This window comes from Musa acuminata, chromosome BXJ2-6 (genome assembly GCF_036884655.1).
Source record: "Musa acuminata AAA Group cultivar baxijiao chromosome BXJ2-6, Cavendish_Baxijiao_AAA, whole genome shotgun sequence".
NCBI classification, from domain to species: domain Eukaryota; kingdom Viridiplantae; phylum Streptophyta; class Magnoliopsida; order Zingiberales; family Musaceae; genus Musa; species Musa acuminata.
The window spans coordinates 21,472,334-21,487,673 of record NC_088343.1 but is presented as its reverse complement, the minus strand read 5'-3'; the positions used below and the strand labels follow the sequence as shown (position 1 = coordinate 21,487,673).

Sequence of the window (15,340 nt, the reverse complement as noted above, 5' to 3'; positions counted from 1 at the left end):
TATTTTTAAAATTTTTGATAAACAATATAGTATCGACCTTGCCTTTAGAGAAATTAATTTCAATAAGAAATGAACTAAGTCTCTCACACCAAGCCCTTAGGGCTTGTTTTAAACTATAGAAAGCTTTGGTTAGTTTAAACACATGATTAGGGAAACTATTATTCTCAAATCCAGAAGGTTGTTCAACATAAACTTCTTCGGAAATAAAACCATTATGAAAAGTACTTTTAACATATATTTGAAACAACTTAAAATTATTACTACTAGCATAGGCAAGGAGCATCATTATGGCTTCTAATTGAGCCACAGGAGTGAAGGTTTTTTCGTAAGTAATCGATACCTTTTTCTTTGTTGAAACCTTTGGCCACTAATCTAACCTTGTTTCTAACCACGATACCATATTTATCTTGCTTGTTTCTAAAGACTCATTTAGTACTAATAACTAAATGGTCATTTGGCCTAGGAACAAGTTTCCACACCTCATTTCTCTTAAATTGATTTAACTCATCTTACATTGCGATAATCTATGAATCATCTTTCATGGCTTCAACAATACATTTAGGTTCAATTTGGGAGAGAAAAGCGACGTTGGCATAAAAAATTTTAAGAGAAGAATGTGTTTGAACCCTTTTAGATGTGTCTCCTATGATTGGCTCCTTAGAATGAGCATCTACATATTTTCAATCCTTGGGTAAGGATTTTTCGAAAGTGGATGCATCCAAGTTGCTAGTTGGAGAAAGGGTTTCATTTAAATTCAAAGTATCAAAATTAACATCATCATCAAAATCATTTTTCTTAATTTTAGAAACCTCATTAAAAACAACATGAATGAATTCTTCTATAATCAAGGTTCTTTTATTAAAGATACGAAATGCTTTAGAAATCGAAGAATAGCCAAGAAAAATTTCTTTATCGGATTTAGTATCAAATTTTCCTAAGGCATCTTTTTCATTCAAAATAAAACACTTATACCCAAAAACTTTAAAATATGAAACATTGGGTTTTTTGTTGTTCCACAACTCATAAAGAGTTTTGGTGAGTAAGGGTCTTACTAGAACTCTATTCATAACATAGTATGTCGTGTTTATGGCTTCGGTCTAAAAATATTTGGGTAGGCTATGTTCATTCAACTTGGTTCTTGTCATTTCTTGCTTCCTTTGCAAATTTTTGTAAATTTTTGGTTCTTGGGTAAGCTAGCAAATTTTTGCTTCCTTTGCAATGTTTGAGCTAGCAATTTTACTTTCATTGCAAAGTACAAGTTAGCATGTTTTGTATCTTGAGATAGGCAAGATTGCACTTTTGGTATGTAAATTTATAGTATGCAAGATATCAACTTTTACACATAAAAAGTTAGCAAAAAGATGTGCAAGATGGACTATTTTGCCTCTTTTCGAAATATGTAACTTGGCACATATTGCTTCTTCTGAGATTTGCAAGATAGCACTTTTGCTTCTTCTTGAAGTATGCAAGCTAGCAAAATTTGCTCCCCCTATGTCATTATCAAATAGAAGGGAATAACAATACAATCATGTAATTTATTTCCCTTTACTATAATCTTCAAATCATGACAAGAGTAAATAACAAAGATGAAAAATGAATGTCAAAAGACATATATCATTTTTGACAAATTTCTTCTTTTGTAAATAGAAAGTAGGATAGGAAACAATCTTGATTCAAAGAGAAAACTCAAGTTATAAATTATCAAGATGTCAAGTAGCATATCATGGTTTACAAGAACAAGTTTCTTATTAGTTAATAGCAAAAAGAATTGTAGGAGAATAAAATCTCAATTCATACATATAAAATCTTATGGTTCACATAGAAGATCTCCTCTTTTATAAAACGAGATAATCATGATGAAGAATCTTGATTTACATAAAGTTTTAAAACATAATTATCAAGATCATGAATACTAAAAGACCATGAAACATTTCGACAAATCTCCTTTTAAATAGAAAACAATCTTGATTCATTCAATAGAAAATTCAAATTATGATTGCGAGAAATCAAGATCATGATTTCAATAAAATCCATTAAATTCAAATCATTTTTATAATCCATGAGATTCATAAAAATAATACAAATGAATTCATCAAAATCAATAAGATAGAGAAAAATAATTTTCAAGAAAAATGTTCGTCTCTTTTAGTTGTTTCAATTCATGTGATTTATTTCATTCAAGCATGCCCTTTTTATTTATGTCAAATAAAAATATGTATCATGCTTAAAGTCGAAAGTGCAAGATTTATTACGACAAGGATCAATAAGGCACTTTTATTATAGTAAAAATTGATAATCCGTAAATCACAAGATTCATCATGCAAAATTTCAAAAATCTCATGCATAGAACAAAATCATCAATCATGATATCAAAACATTTATCATTTAAAGCATTCATGATACACATCATATGCAATACATCACATACATTATCATAATAAAAAGCATAAGTATTGCATGCATCATTTCAAATCATAAATATTTCAAATCATGGTGGTATTAATTTGTCAAATTACATCCTACCATGCATGATCATAACTTTTCAATTGTATGCATCAAAATAATATCAAGAGTATTTCATGCATAATTTTATATCACCACATAAGGAATATCAAGAAGAAAATAATTGGGTGGCGAGATAAACATTTCATGAATACAAGTAATTGCATAAAAATCATATCATGAAAGATTAGAACATGTGAATACCAAAAGGCATGATTTCTTTTTGAAAAACCTACTCATAAATAATCAAAAGAAAATCTTAGGAGATCGATTAATGAAAAAATCTTGATTCATAATAAATCTTAATTTGTAAATATCACAGAATCAAGATCATGATTTTGGATAAAACTCATTCAAATTCAAATCGTCCAAATCATCAAAAATCTCAACATTTCTTTCAAGAGATTCAAAATGGTATAAATAATTTTATTGGTCTCTTAGGTAGAAATCAATAAGATAGAGAAAAAGAAAATTTTTAATAAAAATTCTTTCCTCCATTTGTTTCAACTTATTGATCGATTCCATACATGCATGTCCTTTTCTTTCAAATCCATGCATCATCGTTTAAAACGGAAAGATAAAAAATTATCAAGATAAAAAAAAAGTTCAACACATAATTCAAAAAAATAATTTCAACTCATTACTTCAAGTCAAACATGATTTCATTTAATCAAAATCGAATAACTTCAAGACCAATAAATCATCATGTATAATAATCATCAAGTATGATACAAACTTTTCAAAACATTTATCATGATAAGGCATATAAGCCAAAGAAACTATTAAACATAAAGCATATTCATCAATGATGGTTGTAGTCATGCATTTTTCTTTTTAGATTAATCTATCTTTTTATGCTTAGTTTTCCATACAAAAGTCATGCATCATCATTAAGCATGATGTTAAATTTCTTAATATTTTTATTAAGATATCAAGCATGGTTTCAATCAAAATCGAAAATCATCAAGATACACAATTTTTCTTCTTAAAAAAAACATACATATAATCAATAGATTTAAATCTAACATTTTATTCCATTAATATAAAACATATAATTTTCAAGAAAAATGATTATTCAAAATAAAATGCATCATGGAAAATATCAAGTAATTTTAAAATAAATTAAAGGGGTTTCGATTACCTTATCATTGAATATCGTTGAGGCGTAGTTTGCCACCTCGCTTTTCTTGATTTTCTCCTTGTCTTCGGAGGAGCTTGATTCATCCTAATTTTTGTTCTTCTTCTTGCATTAAAAGCAAGTAGTTTCATTTTTTTTGTTCTTTAATTTTTGTTTCATTTGTAGTTTAAGTTCACCATCATTTGAGCTTATGCTCGAGTGGTCTTCATGTGTTCTATGTCCCAAATCCTTCCTGTCCTTTGGAAGGTTGTTCTCGAGTTCCCTTTTTGTCACATTGTTTATTTCATAGGTCATTAAAAACCCAATTAGTTCTTTGAGTGGAAATGTTTTAAGTTCCTTAGTCTCTTGAATGACTGTAACTTTTGGATCCCAACTCTTTGAAAGAGATCTTAAAATTTTAGTTACTAGTTCAAAGTTAGAAAAATCTTTACTAAGAGCTTTGAGTCCATTGATGATATCCGTGAAACGGGTGTACAAGTCTCCGATGGACTCACTTAGTTTTATCTGGAAAAGTTAATAAGAATGCACAAGAATGTTGATTTTGGACTCTTTCACTCAGCTAGTGCCTTCATGAGTGACCTCAAGAGTTCTCCAAATATTAAAAGCCGAATCACAATTTGAAATGCGATTAAATTCATTTTTGTCAAGTGCACAATATAAGGCATTCATAGCCTTTGTATTTAGAGAAAACATCTTCTTCTCCAAATCATTTCAATAGTTCATTGAAAGAGAAGATATTTCAAATCCATTTTCGACTATGTGCCATAAATTCAAATCCAAAGAAAGTAAGAAAACTCTCATTCGAGTTTTCCAATAAGTGTAGTTCATTCCATTGAAAAATGGATGACGAATAAGAGAGTAACCCTCTTAAAGGCCGAAAAGAGCCATTTCTATTTGGGTGTTAAACCAAAGTAGAAAACCATGACTCTGATACTAATTGTTAGGATCGGAGCGGCACTAAGAGGGGGGGGGGGGGGGGGTGAATTAGTGCAGCGGATTAAAACTTGTAAGTTTGAAAACGATTTCGTAAATGTGTAGAGATTTCAATTCGACAATGAATGATTTGGAGAAAGTAGCTCGAGTAAAGTGAGAAGATAAAAACTGAAAGCTTGCTGCTATGATAACGGTTTCAGAAAAGTAAATACTCACATATTCAAGGAACACACCAATTTAAAGTGGTTCAGTCAAAATGACCTACATCCACTTGCGAAGCCTTCTTCAATGAGGCTCCTAACTTTCACTAGTAAATCACTTTGAAGGGGAAGGACAAATATCCCTCTTACAACTTTTTACAAATGGTTCACACTCTTATAGATTTTTCAAAGAGAAAGAGGGAGGTGATGAACACTTAAGCTATTGAAAACAAGACTTACTAAAGATTTTGCTAAGGCTTTTTCTCAATCTCTAACTTCTCAAAAGGTTGTATTGTCTGCTAAGAATTGAGGGGTATTTATAGGCCCTAAGAGGATTCAAATTTGGGCTCCAAATTTGAATTGCTTTTGGGTTTCTCGGTGCTGGCGGTGTCACCGCCTGTCAATATCTGACACTAATAGTGTACCAGCGGTGCTACCACTCAGTCCGGCGGTGCCATCGCCGGACCTCTCGGGTGCTGGGTGGTGCCACCGCTTGGACTTTTCAGATCATTGGTTGGGCTCCAAACTTGGCCTAAACCAGTCCAAATTCGGGCCCAATTGGCCCCTAACAAGATTATAGGATTAACTCTTAATTCTAACCCTAATTATATGTAAACTATGAAATTAAGATATAGTCCTAAGTAAGTTTTTAACCGGCAACGTCGAGTTTCCTTCTGGTGAGCTTTCCGGTGAACTTCCGATACACCCTCGGATTTCTTCCGGCGAACTCCTAGCAGGCTCCCGGTCTTGTGGCGAGTTTAACGAGTCTTTAGCAAGTAGCCGAACCTTCTCGGTGATCTCCGCAAACCTCCGACGCTCTCTCCAGTAGACTTCCGAAAACTTCGATAAGTCCCCGATTCCTTCTCGGTTGGTTCCGGTAGCACTTCCGACGAATCTTCAGACTCTTGGCGGACTCTCAAACACCCATCGAACTTGACTCCGGTAGACTTGCTTTATGTCTTTAAGCTATCATAGTTAATCATGCACAAGTAAAGCAAAACTTCAATCTAGACAATTACTCCTAAGCAATCAAGTTGTCCGGCATGTCATTGGTCCCTCGACGCTTCGTCCGATCCTTCGGCCCATCGTTCGATTCTTTGGCGCATCGTCCTCTCGTGTGGCTTATTACCTAATCGGCCAGTTGACTCCGCAACTCCGATATCCTTGGCGCAATATCCGCTCTTCTTGGCCTGATGCCCGAATCTATGGCTCGAAGCCTTCTATCAATACGTCGACCGATCCACTAGCCCGACGTCTAATCTTCTGACATGTTCCTCTGGCACAACATGATTTTCCTGCTATAAATGTCTCATCCTGATCGAAGCATCCTGCGTTACTCAAAAACGCAGATTAAAACATAAACACATATTGATTGGTTTCATCATCAAAATCCGAGATTCAATAAGTTCTCCTTTTGGAGTATTTCTAAATCATGACATTTCGTACATGGAGTTAAACTATCATTATGCTCAATTTTTAATTTATCGAAATTACTAACAAGAGAATGATGCTCCTTTTTCAATAATTTATATTTTTTACTAATTATTTTGTATTCATCAAATAAATTATGAAAAGCATTTAATAATTCATCAAATGATAAATTTGTATCAATTGAACTTGATACCTCCTCTCCAAGGGTCATTAGTGCATAGTGAGCAACTTGCTCGGTATTGGGCTCCTCTTCTTCGGATGCACTTGAGTCATCCTATGTTGCTTTAAGGGCCTTCTTTTTTGGTGTCCTCTTCTTGGCTTAGGGACATTCACTCTTGTAGTGTCTTGGCTTCTTGTATTCGTAGCAAATTACTTGATCTTTCTTGGGTTCAAATTTATTTTTAGTGTCATTTTTAAATTTATTTTTTTAATATATTTTTTAAATTTCCTTGTTAAGAGTGTCAAGTCATCATCAAAGTCCTCATCACTTGAGTTTTCTCTCAAGTGGTCTTCTTATATTCTTAGTGCCATATCCTTCTTGTTCTTTGGAAGGGTGTCCTCAAGCTTTTCATGAGCTTTGCATGTCATTTCATATGTCATTAATGACCCAATTAAATCTTCAAGAGGAAAGTTGTTTAAATCTTTGGCCTATTGAATGGCCGTGACTTTAAAGTCCCAACTCTTTGAAAGGGATCTTAAAACTTTATTAACGAGCTCAAAATCTGAAAAACTTTTACTAAGTCCTTTTAGACCATTGATGACATCCGTAAAATGGGTGTACATGTCTCCAATGGTCTTACTCAGTTTCATTCAAAATAATTCATAAGAATGTACTAAAAGGTTGATTTTTGACTCTTTCACTCTACTCGTGCCTTCGTGAGTCACTTCGAGTGTGTGCCAAATATCAAAAGCCGTTTCACAAATCAAAACACGATTGAACTCGTTTTTATCTAATGCACAAAATAAGACATTCTTAGCCTTTACATTTAAAGTGAAAGTCTTCTTCTCCAATTCATTCCAATCGATCATTGGAAGAGAAGACTTTTGAAATCTATTTTCTACAATGTTTCAAAGCTCAAAATCTATAGAAATTAGGAAGATCCTCATTCGAGTCTTCCAATAGGTATAATCTATCCCATTGAATATGGGCGGACGTGTAATTAAGTGACCCTCTTGGTTTCCGACAAATACCATCTCTCTCGGATTTTAAGCCAACTGAGAGTGAACCTCGCTCTGATACCAATTATTATGATCAAGCGCACACTAAGAGGGGGGGGGGGTGAATTAGTGTAGCGGAAAACTTTTGCCATTTCAAAAATCTTGTTTCGATTAAAGTCGATTCAACGAGAATGATTTCAACTCAATTCGTTTTGGAAGGAATTTGAGCTTGAAGTCTTAAGTAAAAATACAAGAGAGGACTAAGGTGATTTGCAGTAATGTAAATCACACAAATGAAAAAACGTAGATTTCATAAAGTCTTCGTAGAAAGCCGATATCAAAAGATGTTTAACGTCAAAGCAACTGTAGACATATTTAAAGCATAGTAAGGAGGAGAGGCAGTTTGCTATAAAGGAAAGATGCTCAAAGTAAATACAAACCGAGATTTTAGAGTAGTTCGGTCAACGTGACCTACATCCACTATCGGCCTCCTCCGACGAGATCACTAGCGTCCACTAGAGGCCTTCCTTCAATAGACGAAGGCTAACAACCTTTTTACAGCTTTTCTCCTTTTGCCAGGCTTAGGAGATAACCCTTACAAGTTTTCACTCCTCTCTTGGATGATCTCAACACTTAGAAAAAAGGAGGAGAACTCTAACTTTTACAATACTTTAAGGCCTCAAGACTCAAGAGTATTTCAAGAATTGCGTTGCCCTTTCATGCAGGAAAGGAAAGGATGGGATATTTATAGACCCCAATAAGTTCAAAAATAGAGCCTAAAAGTATCCATTCTCGGATTTTCGGGGTCCTGGCGGTACCACCGCCATTATTGGGCGGTACTACTGCCTGTCATCGGGCATTGGGCAGTACTACCACCTGACAACGCTCAAAGACCGAGCTCAGGAGGTACCACCGCCTGACATGGGCGATACACCGCCCAGAAATCTTGGGAGACCGAGTCTCCCAAGCGGTGCCACCACTAGCCAAGATTTCAAGGACCGAATGGGCTATTCCATTCGGCCCAATTTGGGTCTGTTAATGGCCCAGTTGGCCCCTGATTAAGTTAGTGGGATCATCTCCCAATCCTAACTTAATCTACACTCTAACTACGATAATTAAGACATCATTACTGCAATTCGTGTTCCGGTGCATCAATCGCTTCCTTCGGCGAGCTTCCAGCGAACATCCAACAAACCATCGGTGATGCTCCGGCGGACTCCCGGCAAGCTCCTAGACTTTGCGACGATCTTTTTGGTGAGTTCCGACGAGCTTCTATGGCAAGCTCCTGGACTTCTTGGCTGTTTCCCGTAGAACTTCCGATAAACGTCCGAACTTCTGACGAACTCTCGAACTCCCAATGCGATCTTGGTCTTGACTCTAGCATAACACTTGCTGCATGTCTTACTGCCATCGTAGTTAATCCTATATACTTTTTTCAACATATAGATTAGATCAACAAATGATAATTGACTTCATCATCAAAATTCGAAATTCAACAAGGAATACTTTTCATTCTTCTTCTTTTCAATTACTCTTCTCCTCTTAGACTAAAGTAATGACAACATATTTTTAATTTAATAATTTTTTTATTTTTTTTCTCTAATTACTTAGATTTAACTAACATAAAATATTATAATATGGCAAGTATGCAACAAAAAGTCATAGGTGTAAAAAAAAATAGTATGAGTAGTATGCTCTTTAGGTTACCTAGTCAGATATGTTTTTTATTTCTATTTTTTTCGACTAACTTAATATGAAAACTTTGATAAATCTTATTTAAATTCTTAGGATTCATAATTAGATCCCTATCACTAAGCTTCCAAAATAAAATATTTAATATAAAAAATTATTAAATAATTTTTATATTAAATAATTAAAAAAATTATATATATCATAAACAATTCAAAATGAATACATTAGTCATTTGAAGTTAACCTGCTGCCAAGTGATGACCGAACTATCCTTGCAAGGAGCTTGGCTTGGGTTTGCGCTATCATTCTTTGGAATTCGAACTATTATTCTTGATTTGTCACCTATACCGCTGTATATGATCATTTCATAATATTTTACCTTGAATGGTATCAATGACTTCGATTTATTTGACTAATTTTTCCCATTTGTCATAAGAAACAGAAAAGAGCTATGATTGTTTTTTTTTTTTCTATTTTACATTTTTCATAAGAATGAGCAATCAACAATGTAGCACAGTTTGGTTCGGTTGCCTCCTAAATTTGAGCTTAGCCAAAATTTAAATCGGGTTTCATTTTGTAAGCACAAGCCAAAGTCAGGCTTCATAAAATTATATACAAATACGAGTCCGTTAAAGAGCGGGTTGGCTTTGGTTGGGCTAAGATTGACCCACTGAAGCTGCAGATTTGTTTAGCAGGAATCGATAGTGTAATTTTCGACTAGGGTAATTTAAAATTAGACTTTTATCATTGTGGAAGTTTTGCCGTGTGTTGATGGTGATACATATGTAAAAGATAAGTTATATAAATAGGCCCTTATTTTATGGTGTTCATGCATCCGTTGGAGTTCTTCAACTATTGAAGTTTTAGTAACAATGTCTGCAGGAGACCGAAACAATGTCTGATGTAGTCAGTAGGACAAAATAATGTTTAAAATCCGTAATTCTTTCAAAATTTTAACAACAAATATAAATGATAAGGAGAATAAATAGAAACAATGTAAACCCAAAGGCATCATGTCCCTTTTGGTTATTTATTTACCTAGTTTGCCAGGCTTTCTATAAAGAGGCGTTTTAACATAGGATTCAAAATTTGAATAGACTATAGCAATCCAGAAAGCAGGACGTCAAATGAAAAGAAACCCTCCAAAACCCCACACCCAAACCCATCCCCACCCACCCCGCTTGGGTGATTCAGTCATTTTCTTAATTTAAAAAATAAAAATAATTACAATCAAATCTTAAAAGTATTATTGGATGAGGCGATGGCAGCATGCATATCATGATAAAAAAATCATTTTCTGTGGAGTCCACGTTAGCGTAAGATCATAGATCTGTGGAGATGACTGTCTGAGATATGGGGGTAACAGTCTCGTCTGCTTTCTAAACCAACAAGTTTTCATCGTGTTAATGGGAGCACATACGAGTGTTTTCAGAATAAACATAAGATATTTTATTATTATTTTCTTCTCAAAATTCAAACGAAGTCTCATAGAAAAGGCGCTTAAAGCACAACAAAGGGTTGCTAAAAAAGTATTTTTGTTGTTTATAAGTCAGATCCATTCAACCACAATGATCTATAAACATAATCCTTGATATTTTAAGATGTTTCTGGAACAGTTATTCTCTTTTTGCCCTGTTTGGAAATGTTATCAACCTTTGCTATATATTTAGGTAGGACAAGGGAAGCTCTTGCTAGTTTTGTTGAAGTCCATGAGGAAGATGTTACTCGTGATGTATTTAGGTGAATTTTGTGATATATATGAAGTTCTTTTTTTCTCTAGGAAAGAAAACCACAGAAGCTAACTGATACACAAACTCGACCACATGCAAGAGAGGTCAAGGAGCTCATAGTATGTGGATCAGCTGATATGCCTAAGCTCGGAGGGGAAGGAGAGCTCCACCACATTCATTGCTCTCATTACAGAATCCTGATACCCTTCCTTCCATGATTGCTGCACACAGAGAGAGAGAAAGAGAGAGAGAGAGAGAGAGAGCTCCACCACATTCATTGCTCTCATTATAGAATCCTGATACCCTTCCATGATTACTGCACACAGAGAGAGAGAGAGAGAGAGAGAGAGAGAGAGAGAGAGAGAGGTCAAGAGCCATTGATGGCGAGCTTGGCGAGTGGGCCAATGGCAAGGGAATTAATGTAAGTGGTGGGCTCCAGCTTGGATGAGTCCCATCTCTGGTCATCAAAGTTGTCGTAGCGATCAGGCCCACCAACAATGGCTCCGGTCAACACGTTGGGGTTGGGCTGGTTCTTGTTGTACCAGTTCACGAAGCTCATGGAGCAGCTGACGGTCTTGTCGGACGACATCACCGGCACCGACGAACCACGGTGGTGGACTTGCGTCGGTGAGTTGGCACCAAAGCCTACCATATATGACCTGCCCCTTGGGTTGCTGCCTAAGACATAGTCCATCTGCGCATCCATTGGAAAGCAGCAGGTGATATTTCAGGGTTAATACGATCCATCTTTTGTGCATCGATCAAGACAAAGTCCTCCATTGTTTCTCGAAATAATTGCAGTAGAAGACAAGACCAAATGCAAAAAAGTGTAATAGTAAGGTGACCTGTTGCTTAGCAAATTCCGTTAGACGAGAAGGTTGGATCACTTGGTTGCCACACGAGACTGTTTGGTGGTTCTTGATAAGAATGTCACTGTAGATACCGAACAAAAATGCAGTGCCAGTTACATACTGTGTATTGGCTCCATCTCGGAGATGAACTAATCCCCCTGCATGCATTGGGGAAAACATGATCAAGAAGAGCAGTTTCTTACCATATATATATATATATATATATATATATATATATATATATATATATATATATATATATATATATATATATATATGTATATATAAGGCAGATACATGCATCATATGCATAGGTTTATTATTATTTTACGAAAGAAGCAAGCTTCCGCGTGATATTATTATTGTTTTGAGAAATAATAGAATATTGGTGCTTAAAATTGTCATCCACCAACTTCTGTATCTTAAAACTTGAACCGTTTATCTTGTAAGTTGATGGAATTTTGGTGTATTCTTCTTATTGACTTCCATGAATTCTTCTGTAAATTAAATCGGTTGTTGCACAAACCTGGAGATATATACACTTGGTGAAATGGAGTATCAGGTAGCACCGCACAAACAAAATTGTCAGCCTGTCTCTTGAAATTGTGAAGTCCACCCTCGGTTAGATGTACCTGTACCCAGAATAATAATAAGAAGAAGAAGAATAAAGGCGATGTATGAATAATAATTAGGCTAATTATAAATTCATTTAGACGGATGTATTTTGTACAACTAATCTTTTTATTTTGGGATGTTTGTATGTTCCTATAGTGATGATGTTCGTGTTTTACAATTGCAGATTTATTTCTCTACAGAGACGACGGTCCATGGATTAGGTAAAAGTCATCAAACGCAAGGAGAGTTTGAGATTTCTACCCCTGACAAAAGGATTTCAGCGCCAGCATATTTTAGGTCCCAACTGAACTCAGCGACGCTTGCGGATATGCCCTCCTGTGTGATGTGTTTTTGATATTTAATCTTCTTGGTGGCGATGTAGAGCCATGAAGCAGCCCATAACAATTCATCCTGCACCTTCAGAATCACACATTAAGCCCACCTAACTCTTTACTTGTTGTTGTGCTATTGTTTCGCTATAATTAATCTCCTGTTATCATATCGTAACTATGCCGAAGCTGAGATAAACAAAGGGAAAGAAGTTTACGTTGTAGCCAGAATAAGAGCAGTAGAATGGGCATTCTCCATCAAAAGTTCCCTTGTGATTTCTAGCAAATTCGTAGAGCTGCTTCGAAGATTTAGAAAAAAGAAAGCAGAAGAGTTAGTGCACACTTCAACCTGATATGCATCAGTCAACACGAGTGCCTGTAGTGTAATTAAGTGAATCATATTTTAATCAAAAGGGTCCTCCATATGCTATTATTATCCAACAAAGACGGGAAACTCGCACCAGTTTTGCTTTATTGAGGAGCTGCCTGGAGTAAGTGCGGTTATGGTTTCTGAAAACAATGGAAGAGGCAGCCATGGCAGCGGCTGTCTCCGCCGCAATCTCCGTACCCGGCGTGTGTTCATCAATCTTGTAAAGTGTTCTTGGGGTCTTCATGTTCTCAGGCCGCATCCAACACTGATGATCAGCCACCGGATCTCCCACCTGTACGTGTATACGAAAAGATATATAAAACCATCCACGACATGCAAAGAAATAAGTATGAAGCGTATCAGTTGATAACTAATAAGGAATTTGGTACTGCACTGTGACAATTATTACCTGAACCCACAAACGATTCTTCTTTGCACTGGCTTTGAGGAAATAATCTGTTCCCCAGCTGATAGCAGCGTATACGTTCTCCAGCTCCCCTGTAGCTGATAGCTCCGACTCATAAGCAAGTGCCGTCCACGCTAGAGTGGTGATGGTGAAGGCCATAGGTAGCCCATATTTCACGTTGTCTCCTGCGTCATAATACCCTCCCACTAAGTCCACCTGCGCTCATAACAGAGGAGAAGATGAGCATAATGAGCTTTGGTGCAGTTCAGTGTATCCCATGAGATTTTATAAAAATCCAAAAACTGTTTGTTGGACTACTTCCAATAAATCTTTGACACACACACAGAATTACGTTATTAAGCATACGTGTTCATAGATATACCATTTGCCCTTGGATTGACTGAATATAAACAGGCAAAATTGACCTCAGGAGTTCCTATCAACTCTCACTCATATATGCAGATTTCTCTCGCTTGCTTAATAAATGGCGAGCCAGCGGATTGCTGCAATAAGACGGACGTTATATTGGAGGAAAAGCAAGAATGGCTTTTAGATCAGGAAATTTTGCAACTAAAGAAAGTAAGTAAAAGTAAAATTTTCTTTCATCAGAAGTAATTCCACTTTGATTATCTTGCAATTATTCAAGAGGGGCTTCTTGTGTAGAGAATAGTAATGAACTCCCAACGTACGTACACAAGAAAAATTAAAAATAACCTGTAAACGCAAGCAAACCAGACATTTTGTTAAGTGATGAATTCAGAAGAAACAGAACATTTGAATTATATATTTCGCAAGCAAGTTATCGACAACCTTACAATCCCCTTCACGAAGAGTTAAAATAATAATAACAATAAAAGGCTTTTCATGTATACATAAATTTCGGTAATAAATCTTGAGTTGACAAACCCATAGAAAAACCAAACTTATTAAATCTTTGCAATATTTGTATCGACACAAAATTGATGTTATGTCCAAAGAACATGTAACCAAAACAAAAAGGAATCACAAAACCAACATTGGCGAGGTTTCCATCATCGAGCGCAGAGTCATCCCTCCATAGAATCCTAGAGTTGGGTGGGAGCTTGCCGGACCTTTGTGCCTCGAGGAATAATATCGACTTGGTAAGCGCATCCTTGTAGTTGTATTCACCTCCGGCAGCCATGACAAAGGCATAATTGGAGATGAGGACCAAGCATGCCACAACAAGGACTGCATTAGACGATCTCATTTGTCCAATAAAATAGTAAGATGAAAGAAGAAAATTGAGGAAGACGAGACAATGATAGGGAATGGTTGTGGGTTCTCTGCAGCTATAAAACTAAGGTGACATGCTTGGGGTAAGTTCTGACGCTTCGAAATGTTTTCCTTTTATGGGATCAGTTGCATGGTTTTGTATGTGTGGTGTGGATAGGAAACCGGTATTACGGGAATGCAGGTGAAGAAACGTAAGGTAGAGCCAACAAAAAGGAGTAGTTATTGTTTGGATTTGCCGAAGATAGACTTCATGTTGTTGTAGACCACGACATGATTTTGTGTTTGCTTTAGAAACATAAAACCATTTTATACCCTCTCACTTATGCCTCACCACGGTTCCGGAACCATCAGAGTTCTGATTTGGCAAAACCAGAAACCGAAACTGCACCAACGATGGCTAGTCTTGGAACTGAAACCAGAATCGAAATTGTCGGTTCCGATTGCGATTCTGGTTCGGCCGTTTTGTTTTCAATTTGAATTGATAATTTTTAATTTTTTTAAAATAATTTATAATATAAAAATTTTATAATTTTATTTTTAATTTTTTAAAAATTGATATACATCCATAATGACTTAATGAGTGTAAATGTGTAATGACATAACAAAAAAAACTTAGTATAAATTTAAGTAAAATTATAAATATTTAGTATGTCGGACATTTTAATATTTAATATTGATCTCTTGGTTCCGTTTTGTTGCCTTTATGTAACCATTGATGCAAGCTTAAGCTTC

The 15,340-nt window shown here is 35.6% G+C and overlaps 1 protein-coding gene across 1 annotated transcript; it reads right to left on the bottom strand.

Annotated features, from left to right (window-relative positions):
• Positions 1–11,054: 11,054 nt before the first annotated feature.
• Positions 11,055–14,677, bottom strand: LOC103988822 (endoglucanase 8). The gene is made up of 8 exons (XM_009407468.3): positions 14,370–14,677; positions 13,358–13,570; positions 13,040–13,240; positions 12,797–12,874; positions 12,511–12,660; positions 12,161–12,266; positions 11,629–11,792; positions 11,055–11,477 (listed from the first exon to the last, which is right to left on the bottom strand). The coding sequence occupies exons 1-8, from the start codon at positions 14,580–14,582 to the stop codon at positions 11,151–11,153; spliced, it is 1,452 nt and encodes a 483-aa protein (XP_009405743.3). The 5' UTR covers positions 14,583–14,677; the 3' UTR covers positions 11,055–11,150.
• Between the last annotated feature and the right edge of the window lie 663 nt (positions 14,678–15,340).

Excerpts from the sequence above, each read along its gene's own strand:
- LOC103988822 (XM_009407468.3), bottom strand. The coding sequence starts at position 14,582 with ATGAGATCGTCTAATGCAGTCCTTGTTGTGGCATGCTTGGTCCTCATC. Across the intron at positions 12,661-12,796 it reads GCTCTTATTCTGGCTACAAC|GATGAATTGTTATGGGCTGC; the intron begins GTAAACTTCTTT and ends CTGAAGGTGCAG. Across the intron at positions 12,267-12,510 it reads CTGAAATCCTTTTGTCAGGG|GTACATCTAACCGAGGGTGG; the intron begins GTAGAAATCTCA and ends TTCTGGGTACAG.